The 13,829-nt window shown below is 41.6% G+C and overlaps 1 protein-coding gene across 1 annotated transcript in view; it reads right to left on the reverse strand.

Moving 5' to 3' along the window:
• LOC127379402 (protein bicaudal C homolog 1) overlaps window positions 1–13,829 on the reverse strand; it is a 58,913-nt gene that overhangs the window by 16,454 nt on the left and 28,630 nt on the right. Inside the window, exons 4-8 of the mRNA XM_051428935.1 lie at window positions 11,203–11,282; window positions 9,955–10,113; window positions 8,357–8,410; window positions 4,122–4,304; window positions 782–1,033 (exon numbers count right to left, since the gene is read on the reverse strand). Coding sequence (XP_051284895.1) covers window positions 782–1,033; window positions 4,122–4,304; window positions 8,357–8,410; window positions 9,955–10,113; window positions 11,203–11,282 — 728 coding nt within the window. The remainder of the gene's footprint in view (window positions 1–781; window positions 1,034–4,121; window positions 4,305–8,356; window positions 8,411–9,954; window positions 10,114–11,202; window positions 11,283–13,829) is intronic.

A 13,829-nucleotide genomic window follows, 5' to 3' on the forward strand; every position in this document is an offset into this window, starting at 1 on the left:
CAGAAAGCCAAAGCTGTTTACGCCCGAGATGTCTTATATGCACCAGCTCAGCAGAAGCTTTTAGCCAATGGTAATTAAACAGCCATCACTTTTACACATTTTTGAAACAGACATCTGATTATATTCCTAAGTAATTTAGATAAGGGTAGCCTTAGTGGTCACGGGCAACACAACAAGAATGACCACAGAGCATTTTTAACCAACAGAAATTTAAATGTGAGGCGCTTCCTCCTGCTCCAAAAACTAATGGTAATGTGCAGACCTCTGAATTACAGACAGGGCTGAAATTTAAATCCACCAAAATCTACTGTATATGCAAGCCAAACCATTACCATTAACACCAATAAAGATGATCTGTATACAGTCAGGACATTGAGAACTCAAGCCAAGCTGATGCAAATATGCATGACCATCTCACATGCAGGTATGTGGCTACATATCACGCAGGCTAACCTTGAGTCGGCTACAGATTGTTGTATAACTGGACATTTCAGCAACATGAGCATAGCCAAGCAAAGCTCTCCCAAGGCTATTCAAAAGCCCCAAAGGCAATCATGGTTTTCTTCTTAAACCCCCATCTCAAAACCAACGCATCATTCACACATACCATGATGATGTTAGTGAAACAATGACATCCATTATAGTTACCACACAGCATGTGGAATCTGTATATGTAAGCAATATATCGCCAATGCCATCCATTCACCACAAAAACGAAGCTTAGCAGTTTAAAGTAATTCTTTTCCACCAGCAGATGTCAATAAACACACAAGATACACACCATGAGGTACTGCCGTGCCAAGCAGACTGATTCAATGGTGCCCTGAATGTAGACTGTGGATTTCTTCTGAGGGCTGTTGGGGTCAGGGAAGTGGATCTGGGCTCCTGTTCTCTGGGTGATGTGCTTGATGTTGCTGCCATTACGGCCTTTCATGAAAAGGTGGTGCTGGGGTGCGATGTCCAGGTGGGTGGTGACTGAGATGGTGCTTGCCAGGCTGCCAGCTAAGTGCTCCAACAGCAGAGCTGTACCCCTCTGGGGAAAAAAGGATGACAAGGTAATTGACAAAATGTGATATATATATAAAGCTGTTTTTTTTAACAATAAGATTCCACATTCATTCAAGTACACAGCAGTGCTTTGAGCCAAATGGTAACACCAGCATGCTAACATACTCACAATGACAATGTTAACATGGAGATGTAAAGAAGGAATAATGTTTGCTGTGTCCATCTCAGTTTTCCATGTTAACATTTGCTACTTAGCACAACACAAAGTATAGCTGAGGCTGATGGGAATGTCATTAGGGTCATAAACTAATGATAAACTAAGTATTGGACAAATTCAAATTTTGACCTGATGATGGTGCTACATGAAAAGAATCGCGAAAGATACATTGTCGAACATGATTGTGTCTTCAAAAATAATGACATAATGATATTTTACATGACAACTATAACGTTCATGCTAGCAGGGCTTCAAATGATGACCATTTCCATAATTAGATAATCTGTTGATTGTTCAGTCTACGACAACATGAGGTCTTCAAATTGCTTGTTTTCATCCAACCAACAGTCCAAAATACAAAGACATACAATTTAGTACAATATAAACCTCAGAAAAGAAGAAAATCCTCATATTTCAGAGTCTGGAATCAGCAAATCCGTGCTTGATAAACAATTCAAATCTCTTTTTTGGATTGTTTATCAAAATTGCTGTAGATCTTCTTTCCATCTCATTTTGAATGCATGCTTATTGTAAGAGAAGATGCCCATATTTGTAAAAATGAATTATATATAAAATAATAAAGAATATAATGGATCATTTCCTGATTCCTCAGTATCAAACAGAACAAATAAAATTACAAGAACAAAGTTGAAACAATATTTCATTAAGAGTAATGGCCAGACCACATTAAACACTAATCAGTTTATAAGCATAGCAGTAGAGCAATGTTAGCCCAGAGAAAACACTATATATTTTCTACATAACCAAAGGAAGCTAGTGTATTTTCCACTGCATCTGCAGGCCAGTTGAACAGTCTCATTCCCTTGTCTCTGCTATGCCTCTGCAAGCCATCACTTGGCCTAGTAAAATAAGTCATTTCCAGCGTGCAATGGGAATTCACACACTGCGGCCAGCATAACACAACAATCCGCCGCGGTTTTGGCAATCCTCGAAGGTGTTCCAAGGGTCTCACACCACCACATAACATAGCACACATATTCCTCTAATCCTCTAGGCTTCATCTGGCACACTTCCCAATCCTGACTGACCCTTCAGACCTACCACACACTCTGCTGGATACATATATATGCACATACATACACATGTATAAATGCAATGCTACCATGCAACTCCAAAATGATGTGCACAAGCAAACGTAAATAAATAAATGCAGAGATGCATATATGCCAACTGCAGTTAATGGCAAAGCGAATGAAATGAGCTCCACATTGTTAACAGAGTAGTGGAGAAAAGTAGGTATGATTTGGCAGAGATGATGCGAAGATGCCTGGAAGTGCATCTGTATAAAATACATGGAATGTTTATACTTCCAACAAGCTGCAGAGTGGAAGAGAACAGTAAGAAACACCAAATAAATCCACAAAATAAATTCAAAATAAAAATGTAACTGCTGGTACAGTAGTGGGGCAGGGTCTTTCTTAGTGGAGAGCTGACCCAGCAGCCATCCAGTTCAAGCTACCAAACGTCTCTCAGCACTCTCTTGCCCCTGTGGTGCTGAAAGTAATGAGGCAGTTTATATGAGAAAAGTGAGGAACGCTGACAGTGTTGGTGGGCTTTAACATGGTGCAGCTCTGGAAACCTTTTCTTGGTCTGTGGCTCGCCATGTAAACAGGTGGAGGAGAGGGAGGGTATCAACGCAAATATTGTTACACTGAAATGACTGACAAGAGTTTGACATTAGACCTTTTTATAAATACTTTCTGTCATGTCTCTAACAATAACGCTGCCTTTTTGTAGTTGGCATTTGGTGTGTCTATTTGGCATGAAGATTTCTTTCTTTCAACTGTTAGATTATTTCTTTAATAAAGCACTAACATGTTGGGACATGTTTTATAGAGTTGAATCTATGACCTTTATGATTTTGTCTCTTCATATGTTCGCTCCAATTTAAATGGTAAAATTAAAAAATAAAACAAAATGTATATTATAATGTATAGACCTCTGAAATTATTAGTTGAACAAATAATCAATATAATGATTTTGATGTAGCCCTCTTTACTAAGTAGATTTGGATGTGTCTCTGTTTACAGCTTAAAGAGTGTTCAAATTCTTAAACTGAAAAGGTCCAGTGTATAAATCTGTTGGCAGAAATGGAAGATAATATTCAAAAGTGTGTACTTATTGGTGTATAATCAACTGAAAATAAGAATTGCTGTGTTTTCTTTACCTTAGAGCTGTTTTATCTACTGCTGCTAGCCATGTTTCTACAGAAGCCCAGAATGGACAAACGAGACACTGGCTCTATATACGGTCTTTCGTGTTTTTCACAAGTTTTGCACTGTACATTCCACTGTAGCTACTCCTACATGCTTGGCTGAGTCAAAGAACCACTGGCTGTGGCTCAGTGGTAGAGCGGGTCGTCCACCATTAGGAACGTTGTTGGTTCGATCCCCAGCTCCTCCTGCTGCATGTTGGGGTATCCTTGAGCAAGAAACTGAACCCAAAATTGCTCCCGATGCTGTGTCAGGTAGTTTCAGTTTGATGGAGTTTGCCATTCACTGTGTGTGAAAGGGTTAATGTGCACGTAGTGTAAAAGCACTTTGAGTGGTTGGAAGACTACAAAAGGCGCTATACAAGTACAGGCCCATTTACCATTTAAATACTCGCTCTCCTTTAAAACTGAATTGAAAAAATGATGACTGTCAAAGTAGAGCAGGTCTTCCATTAATCGCAGGGTTGGTTCACTCCCTGGGACCTCCAGTCCATGTAGTGTCCTTGAGCAAAACACTGAATGCCAAATTGCTCCTGATGGTTAGACAAGTGCCTTTTATGTTAGCTCTGCTGCTGTCAGTGTGTAAGAGCCTGTGCGCGTGGGTGACTGAGGAGGGAGTTTCGGTTTACGTGTATTATAAATGAAGCCTGTGACCTTCCTCACCTTGACAGCGTTGGCATTATTCTGTGAGCCTCGAACCACGCCGGTGGCCCTGTACAGCCGAGTCGGGGGCTTGAAGGAGACTGTGAGGTTGTAGGTCTGCGAAATGTGCTGCACGGTGGGGGAGCTGGGGTCAGACTGCATGATGGCGGGAAGCTCAAAAGACAGCACAAGAGGGAGCAACTCCTGCAATATGGAGGGACAGAAGGAGTAGAGAGAGGAGGGAAAAGAAAGTGGAAGGATGGTGAGAGAATCATCATATTTCTATGAACATGGTGTCACTGACACATCATGATGGCTGCTGAAATGCTGCAGTCACGTAAAGTTGGATAGCTCATTGTTACGCTGCCACTGCTGCGAGAAAATAGGATAATAAAATATGCCGTACCAGATTTCTTAACAAAATCACAACATGCTCAGTATGGTGGCTTTCATCACATTCATTGTTGCTGTCATTCAGACTGATTAAGCCCATTTGGACACACAGTAAAAACAGGGATTTCTTTACACAGTGCAGACTTGTGTGAACTGACGCACAGACATAACAATCCTTGTTTTAAAAGAAGGTGGCAAAACTTGGCGTGTAAATCTGTCAGCTCAAATAAGTCCAGAAAAGTTTATCAAAATTAGTTCAGCAGTAAGAGAGACACCCTTTGTTACATGAAGTACGCTACAGTGCACTGTGGCAGTATCATTTGGGAGATTAGGAAATTTAAACATTATGGCTACACAGTCTTTCAAACTATGGTTAAAAATTGGGCAAACCACAGGAGCAGCAACAGACATCAGCTCTTGTCATTTGTATCACAGCAGTCATTCAAACAAAATAGATGCAGACAGGAAGGCCTCGCTTCATGCATACACATACTTATGCATGCATGGGAGAGAAATCACACAGGCACACACCCATACACAGACAAACTGAAGGGAATGTTCATACACGCACAAAGAAGAGAATGAATACACACACAGTGTTATCCAAACAGTGACTCTTGGGCAGAGCGCCACTATGGTTTTGGCTGCCAGTGAAGGGCAAGCAGCATGAATTGCTCTGACCAAAGAAATGCATCCCTGATCAGTCCCATATGCGTTTGGCCCTACATTTATATCACGTTTCAGCACTCGCTCTCAGAGGGCTGGAGAAATTTAGGTCAGCTCTGAGGGAAATGCAAGAGAGGACAGGCAGAACAGCAGGAGTCAGGCACTGAATGAAGAATAAACTGATTTTTATGGTGGAGCTGACCTCAGCTTTTTTCAAAAAGTCTACCTGGCAGATATGAGTTTCACATGTATTCAATCTAGAAGCACTGTTAAAAAGCCTCAGTTCTCCTGACAGAAGGGTGAGAGATGAAGAAAAATGAAAATATCTTCGAGGTAAAGCCACCGGCCAGACCTTTCATCACCTGCCTGTCAGCTCCACCTCTGAAAGCTCCTAAAAATCCCCCGAGAATCCATCACCTCAACAACCGACTTGTTACAGACTCAAAACAGATCTCCACCCAAGAAGGCCTCAGGAATACAGTAGACCTTACAAGTGCACTGTAATATTTCTGAATGTTGAGGGGGCATTATGTTCATCGCTAATGCAGCTCAGGGAGAAGGCACAACTGAGCCACTGGGAGGATGTGGTCTAAAGGCCACCCAGGACCAAACATGCAGCATACTGTATACTGTTGTGTGCTGGCAACCTCAACAGTAGGGGGTCAAGAAAGTGGAATAAACCCTTCTTACTCCTGCATTTTACAGTGCGGAGCTTTAAAATCGAAACAATACAACTTTTAAAAAATATAATCCTCTCTCTCATTCCTCCTTTTCCTTATCTTTGATATTGGGGGAATTGTTTTGAATTTCTTGCCCAGAGTTAGATGAGAAGAAGATACCACTCCCATGTCTGTCCGTTCAATAAGAAACTGGTGCCAGATGAAAACTGAATGGCAGTTTGACAGGTTAAAATTAAAACTTGTCTTGTTACATTCCTATTTAATACAAAATAAAGTGAGATATACTTATTAATAGTGATCTTTCAGAGGTGGTGGTAGAGGGCTTTTTCCATTTTTTGACATAGCCAGGCCAAACTAGGATAACTGGCTCCAGCTTCATACAGAGAAAAATTTGAATCTAATCATCTTGGCAAAAAAAGAAAATAAGATTTCCCATTTCCCAAAATGTTGAACTATTCCTTTATAGGAAAGTGCAAAACTATTCACCAATTTATTGACGAAACATGCAGATTTGTTCTAAAAATTATATCCCTGTCATTTGAAAATAACGGCACTTTGTAAATGTAAGAAATTAAACTTCAATTTAACAAACTCTTGACAAGGTAATATGTGTTTGCTGACCAAATACAGAAAATGTACTTTATATTATGACTGAATGGTGAAAATGATGGTTTATAGATGAGCCTATTCTTGGTGAAGTTCTGATATGTGCTTCTTTTCCCTTGCTGCTTTTGAGGAAATTGCTTCCAGGTTAAGTGATGTAGCTCATACATAATTAAAGATGTGTGTGTTAGGACTATCTTGTCATGAGTACTGAGTGCTTTATGGAACAGCGTACAAGGTATTTTGGTATAATGGGTTCCATCAAAAGAAACCAAATTGACCGAGAGGGAAACCTGTCTTTTGATCCACCCCAGTCATCCGCTGACTGAGTATTCTTTGGAGGCCAGCACAATCTTTGTGGTTCTCTACAGCTTATATTATGAACCCTTTGTACAACATTGCTACGGTTAGGTTTGATTATTCTCTTTTTTCACCCATAGCGAAAAAAGTAGATGAACTGGGTTGTGGCTTGCTGCTTATGAAAACAACCACTAAGCACGGAGAGCTATGGGTATGAATACATGCCGACATTTGCCAATACACACTGCACAAATATTCAGCATGACCTTCTCCCTCCTTCCTTCCTCTCTCTCTCTCTCTCTATCTCTCCCTCCCTCCCTCTCTCCATCACACACACTTCACTCGCTCAGTCACGCTCACATGCACACACAGCCTTGTTAGTTTTGGTCAGTCCATAGTGGAGGAACATGTTCACTGTAGACAACTGCTGCTGTGTTGAAATAAAGCGAAAGTTCAGGGATGTAACACTTCTCACGAACAGAGAGGTCCTCCGCCCACAGAGCTGAGGCTGGAGGTCGGGCTTCCAGTCAGACTGAAAGTGAAGATGGAGAAGAGACTAGGAAATGGGCTGGAGATGGGCTTGCCAAAGGGCCTGAGGCTCATGCTTGTATTTTACAATCGCTCCAGGGAAGTGGTCAGGGAATAAGTTAAGAATGGTGCTTGCGGCTTACAGAAAGTGCAGAAACTGTGCCTCGAGTGCACAATTACCTACTGTAACCCTGGAGTTCTTCCACTGGGAGGATTAGGTAGGGAAGATGGCTGTCTTGAGTCTAATGTTTTGTTTATTGAGGAAGTTACTGTTTTGAGTGATGCACCCTGGATTTCAGACGAACACATGAGCTGGAGGTAGCTGGTCAAGCATGGATTGAGACTGAGACAGGCATTTTGAGGCTGTAGTCGCCAGGTGAAATGTACTCCTTGTGCAGCCAAAAGTAAGGGGGAACATGTAATAGCGTGGGTATTGTTGTAAACATAAACGAAACGCCGAGCTGGCGTGGCTTGCAGGCTAACAACAGCAGTCCACAAATGTGTTAATTATACAGGGGGTTTACCATACGCTTTCCTATAATTAATCTCTGCCACTGTCCTTGCACTCACTGCAGCCAAGCACCATCCCCCTCTTCTCTACTGCTTGTATTATTTTGCCCTGCAGTTATAAAACAGAAGTATAAGCAATCGATATTTTCTGAATGAGAGGTCAAACCTACCTCCTCTCTTAAAGTGGCAGGACACTGTGTGTGTCAAGTTCAATCTGATTCATTGTGCAAAGTGAAAAAGATGCTTGATTTGTGACTAGAAAGCAAAATGTGCCTCGCTTTGTTCGACATAATCCATAAAACTAATCCATCACCTGCTCAGAAGCTCAACAGGGTCATCATCAGGGTTGTAAGTGCAAACTCAAACAGCCATATTATAAAAAAATATGATAAGATGATGTTTTTGATATTTTTTTCCGTTGTAAAAATTGGTCAGTACTGAAGTCATTTGCAATTGTCAGAAATTCAAGCCGACCGCAGTTGCTGTGCTCCATAGGTCAAAACTACAAGCTTAGAAGCCTGCGGGGAATGAGGCGGAGTATCCCTTTAAGACAAATATGGCCAAATTCCAACTTACCCTTATTTTTACTCGAGCTGCCTCCACCCCTCCTGGCTGGCCTGCAATGGACACCTGTTCACAATAAAAAGTAACACGTAAATCAGTTAGCAAGTTCAAACCCAATCCAAGACAAACAGTGGCTCAGATCATTGCATACAGTTGCACTTGATTTCAATGCTTTAAGCAAAATCTACAACAAATGTTTAAAGGTTTCCTCTAAACTGAAACCTAACCCCTTTTTGTGACATATTTCCAGTTAATGTTTTATATTCTTGAACCACATCATTACAGTTACCATGAGTCGAACACTATGATTAGAAAAATGGCCCACACAATTAAAGTAAATGACCTTTTAAAAACAACCACGAACACGAGAGGCCAGATTAAGTTAATTTTCATAGAAATGAAAATTCTGATAAATAGTCTCATTATATTTCTCCTCTTCTCTTTCCCCTCTTTCATGGACAACTGCTCACCATACTGGAGCAACTGAAGATCTGCAGTGTTACTGATCCAGAACAAATAAAAACCTGTTTCTGGGAGCCATTATTGAAAAAAGAAATGATCAAGCAAACATAAAAAATTCATCTTTGGCCCCTATTACTTGTACTATGCACACGCACACACACGCGCGCACGCACACACACACACACACACACACACACACAGACACAGACACAGACACACACACACACACACACACACACACACACACACACACACACACACACACACACACACACACACACAGAGAGCAGGGGGTGTGAGCAGCAATTACATCTTTCAAAATGAAAACATTCTGGAAGATATCTGCCCTGCTAAGTTTGCATGAACCATATCCTGAATCCTACTTGCAGTACCTCCACTGAGAGTGAAAGGTAAGTAGCCAATTCATTGATTTTCATGGTTATTTGCTTATCACTGCACTTGTCCAAACCTCAAAGGCTCTGCTCCAGACAGAAAGCTTTTGAAACCAGAAAAAAGAGACAGCTTAAGGGGTCTTGGGCCTTAAATGAGTCTCTTGCTACTTAACAGCCTGAACTTGCATCAGTAGGAGTAAGACTGGAGGGAGATGAACAGTCTATGATGCAGAGTACTGGCAAGTTTAATGATTTATACACTGTATGTATACCACACTATGCAAAATCCACAGAGATAAGGGTGAAATCAGTGAGGTAGGCCTTTAAAAATAAATGAACTTGTAAGTAGAGCACCCGGAAAAGTTCAGTATATAATGCCATGTGCTTTCCTGAACTCCTCATACTACACTTTAATGTTAATTACAGCATGATCCTACTGCTCTTCCAGTGAGTCCAGCCAAAACACACTGGCTTCCTCTGGCCAATCTAAACAGCCAACTGGACCAACTACCTAAGTTACTAGTGAAGAAAATAACTTGAGGGGTGATGATAGTAAACACTCAAGGCAGAAGAATACAATACAGTTACACACAAAACATAACCATGGTGCAACGTTGTGGTTCAAGAGATTAAAGAAAAATATCAGACGAGGCAAACTCTTTGATCAGCCAGCAGTAAACATCTTGCTCCACCCATCTATCCCTCATGCCTCAGTGAGACTGCACACTGTAAATCTAACGCTGTAGCCAAACAAACCTGGTTGCTTTTCTCTGCCTGGTTGTTCCTGTTGGAGTCTGGGAAATGGATGTGGCACCCCGTCTCCTCCATCACCCTCTTGATGTTGTTTCCGCCTTTGCCAATGACGTGGGAGTGCTCTGTGTGGGAAACGTCCATCTTCAGAGTTACCCGGTTACTCTAACGAGCAGTGGAGAGAGGGTCGGGATGAAACATGATTGATAACACTTGCAATAGCTCAGTGAGTGAAGCATGGTACTTAAAAGAAAGTGCATATATTATTATTATATTACATGTGCATTTGAAAGGTAATAAAGATATAAATGACAAAATAAATGACCAAATATTATAAAGAAAAAATCCATTGCATTCCACAATCCATTCCACAAAAGAATAGCGGGTAATGAAGCCATCTAGTATAGTGCAGTCGATACTGTGCCTGAGGCATGACAGAGTATCCATATTACCACAGACAGCTTATTAAACTAACTATATAACCGTCATTACTAATCAAATCAAATTTGTCTGTTTTTTTTTACATTTGTGACATTTTAAAGTGTACACAAAAAAAGGAGGACCAAGACAAATTGCACTCCCTCTGGTTTCCACCTGCTCCTCTGATTAGACATGCTGCTTCACTGAAAGGCCAGTGAAGCATCTGTCCCCCCTTTATTTCATCTAAATATTCACAAGATGAAAACGTACAATTTCACCTCTTTTAAAACACTTTCACATGCTGCAATTATTTAGAAAAGAAGCAAATGAGCATCAAAATATGTAGCACATTAAAAAAAAAAAAAAAAGTCTAATTATCAAATACCTCTGCGCTGTCTGCCAAACTAAAATGGCCTTTTTCATGACAAAACCATATGAAATGCTACAAACTAGGCCAATCATGTGTTGCTCTTTTGCATGTGGCGTTTCAAAGTGCATGGATGATTGCTTGCCCCCAGGTGGTGCTACAGTGCAGTCACCCAGGTACGGGATTTCTTGTGTTTCCATGGCAATGAAGCCTGCAATGCATACACACTGCAATCCACGGCAAAGCTCGGGATGTGAATATCTGGTGAGATTGGTGCCAAGTTCTACCACACTGCTGTGTGCAATCTGTCACTTGGACAGCAGGAGAGTGGAAGTGAAATGCATTCGGTCTTGGTGAATGGCAGGACAGGGTGAGAAAGAGAGACACAAAGAGCAAGAAGGACAGGGAGAGAATTACACACATCCACATGAAGTCCATCTTCCCTGTGATAAAGATGTTTACTGTACCTTTGTGTCAAGGACGGACATAATTCTGTCTTTGGCTTCCCTCACATTCTCCCTCTTCCCGCACACCTTGATGTGTGGATCTGCAGGGGAACAAAGGAGAAACATTAAAAGTGGGAGAGGAAGAGCATGTGTTGAAATGTGTGTGTGAGTGAATTGGTGCTGATAGAGATAGAATGTGAGAGTGGGACACAAGTTTAATCGAACATGTCACGGCAGTCTGCATTTGTCAACAAATTACAGCGCATCAGAGAAACAGCTCTGCGACAGTAATTGCTGCTTTGATATCTGCCGAGTCTCATTTAAGTCGGGAAGCAACCACACCGCATGGGGAGGGGGAGGGGGTGCAGCTCTGTGGAATTCTATTGAGCCAATCCATCACACAGTAGAGGCTACAGAAACATCATGAGCTGAAGAGAATTGCTCTGAGACAGCCATGATGTTTATTACCTAATTTTCCCGCACCTTTTATTTTTCAGTATCTTTCTCAAAGACTTTGTTGCACATGTCTGTCTCAGCATGTCTACGTGTGCTGCCCGTCTCTTCAAGAAATGACCACATACCACCTTCAACAGAAACTGAGAGATCGTGCAAGTAAAGGTCCTAATAGCTTAAGCAAACTGTGCTTCCAGAGATCTCCTCAGCCTCGAAATACTTCAGTTAAAATAACCAAACACTGCATACCTAAACCATTCAAAGCTAATGCTTGTGTCTGTGTAGTGTTAGGTAAGCCTACATCTGGCTCTGCCGCATGCAGGATCCCTGGAGAACGCAAATGTGAAAACACATGACAGCACGCACACAAATTCAAGAATGCACACACATGTACTACACACCCACGGTCCATCGCCCTTGTGTTAGCTGTACTGAGCTGCAGGAAGTTGACTAAGCCCCCTTCCAGGAATACCCCTCCCAACACACACACACACACACACACACACACACACACACACACACACACACACACACACACACACACACACACACACACACACACACACACACACACTCAGATTTACAGTATAGCCTTCAGACAGGACTCACTGAATCTGATTTACTGTTACAAAGTCATTGGGACCTCGGAGAACCCCACAGATGCATGTTTAGACTTCCAAAACAGAGCAGAAATGAGAACACGCAGATGAGCAGAACACATATGTGACGACAAAAGAAGTTCCCAATTTAGTTTAGTTTAGTTTTTGATGATGTAGAACTACCATCATGTATTCATAAAAGCCAAACCAAGATGCTCTCTGTGGAGCTGCAACATACAATGAGAGCACATGATCTAAGTCTTTGTTAGAGAGCGTTTTAGAATGAAAGATTCTGTTTTTTAGAAGTATCTGAAGGAGTTTCAGCTCTCTGTTTAATGAGCACTGGGAACTAAGGGGACTATAGAGTGCCAGCGAGCAAGCGCTGATCTTGTTAGAGTGTCTCAGGGGTCAGGAAACCTCAACACACACTACAAGAGATGGATCAAATAGGAGAACACCGGCTCTTAGACGTCTTGAGGGGAAGGAACCAAACAAAAACAAAGCTGCAGTCTGAGACAGGAAAACAAAACCATGGAAAACAAAAGAAAAAGAGCAGAAAGAGCGGTCAGAGACCAATCACAGCCTCAGCACTAGCTCCAAGAAATTTTCCCATCATACAGTTGTTGCTGTGAACAAAAGAAATCCCTCCACTTCCTCCCGTGGTACCCACTATGACCGTTAGAGGGAGCAGGGTTCTTCAAGTGTCTAACCTGCACAGCACATCTGGCAAACATTAGCCAGCCTAAACGACCGTTGCAGTCGTGATGTAGAACACCCCCGCATTTTTGAAATGGAGTGTGCTGTATGCTCTTTTTTGATGATTGATTGTGGAATAAAAAATGAACACCTTAATTCTTAATTTGGCACAGACAACACCTAGAAAAGCAAACAAAAAACAAGAGAAGACTTGCAGCTGCAAAAAGTGAGTGCTTTCAGTTGCACAGATTTTATACAGTTCCACTTGACAGAGAAGAAACCTTTTGACCCAGAGTTCTGTACTGGCAAAGCTAAAGCATTTTTCCAGCTGAAGACTACATTCTGAATACCACACAAATGAAGGAAATTAAGTCCCTTTGGCTCTGCGTTTCTCATTTAAAACATCTGCGGAAATGTAGAAACAGACAATTGGAAAGTGAGAGTAGTATTACGATATTTATCACATAAAAAAACAAAGCAAAAAAAAACTAAGTTTTTATGTGAAAAATGAGTAAAACAAACAATCTCACAGGGTTGATCATTCTGTCGCAGAGTTCTGAAGTTGCAGACCTGTCTCTCTTTGTAAGTGATATGGCTCCTTGCTGTACTAAATCACTAAAAGCGTGCTGATGATGGCTTGCCCCCTGAGGGTGACAACTGGACTTATCACGCTTATGCAGGTGGCAGGGATAGCAGGCTGCAGGTGATAAATGAAATAGAGGACCTGGCATTTTGATGGAGTGTGGCCCTGTATGGGGGGTTGGGGGTGGGGAGGTTACAAACATACAAATCCCCTCACATCTGCCGCTATCCTGCTGAGTGTAACTGATTCCAGACTGTGCATGTAAGACAAAGCTAATGCAAAATTCCAGGAAAACAAGGCAAACTAACACTTAAAGT

This window comes from Dicentrarchus labrax, unplaced genomic scaffold (assembly GCF_905237075.1).
Source record: "Dicentrarchus labrax unplaced genomic scaffold, dlabrax2021, whole genome shotgun sequence".
Taxonomy (NCBI): Eukaryota; Metazoa; Chordata; class Actinopteri; family Moronidae; genus Dicentrarchus; species Dicentrarchus labrax.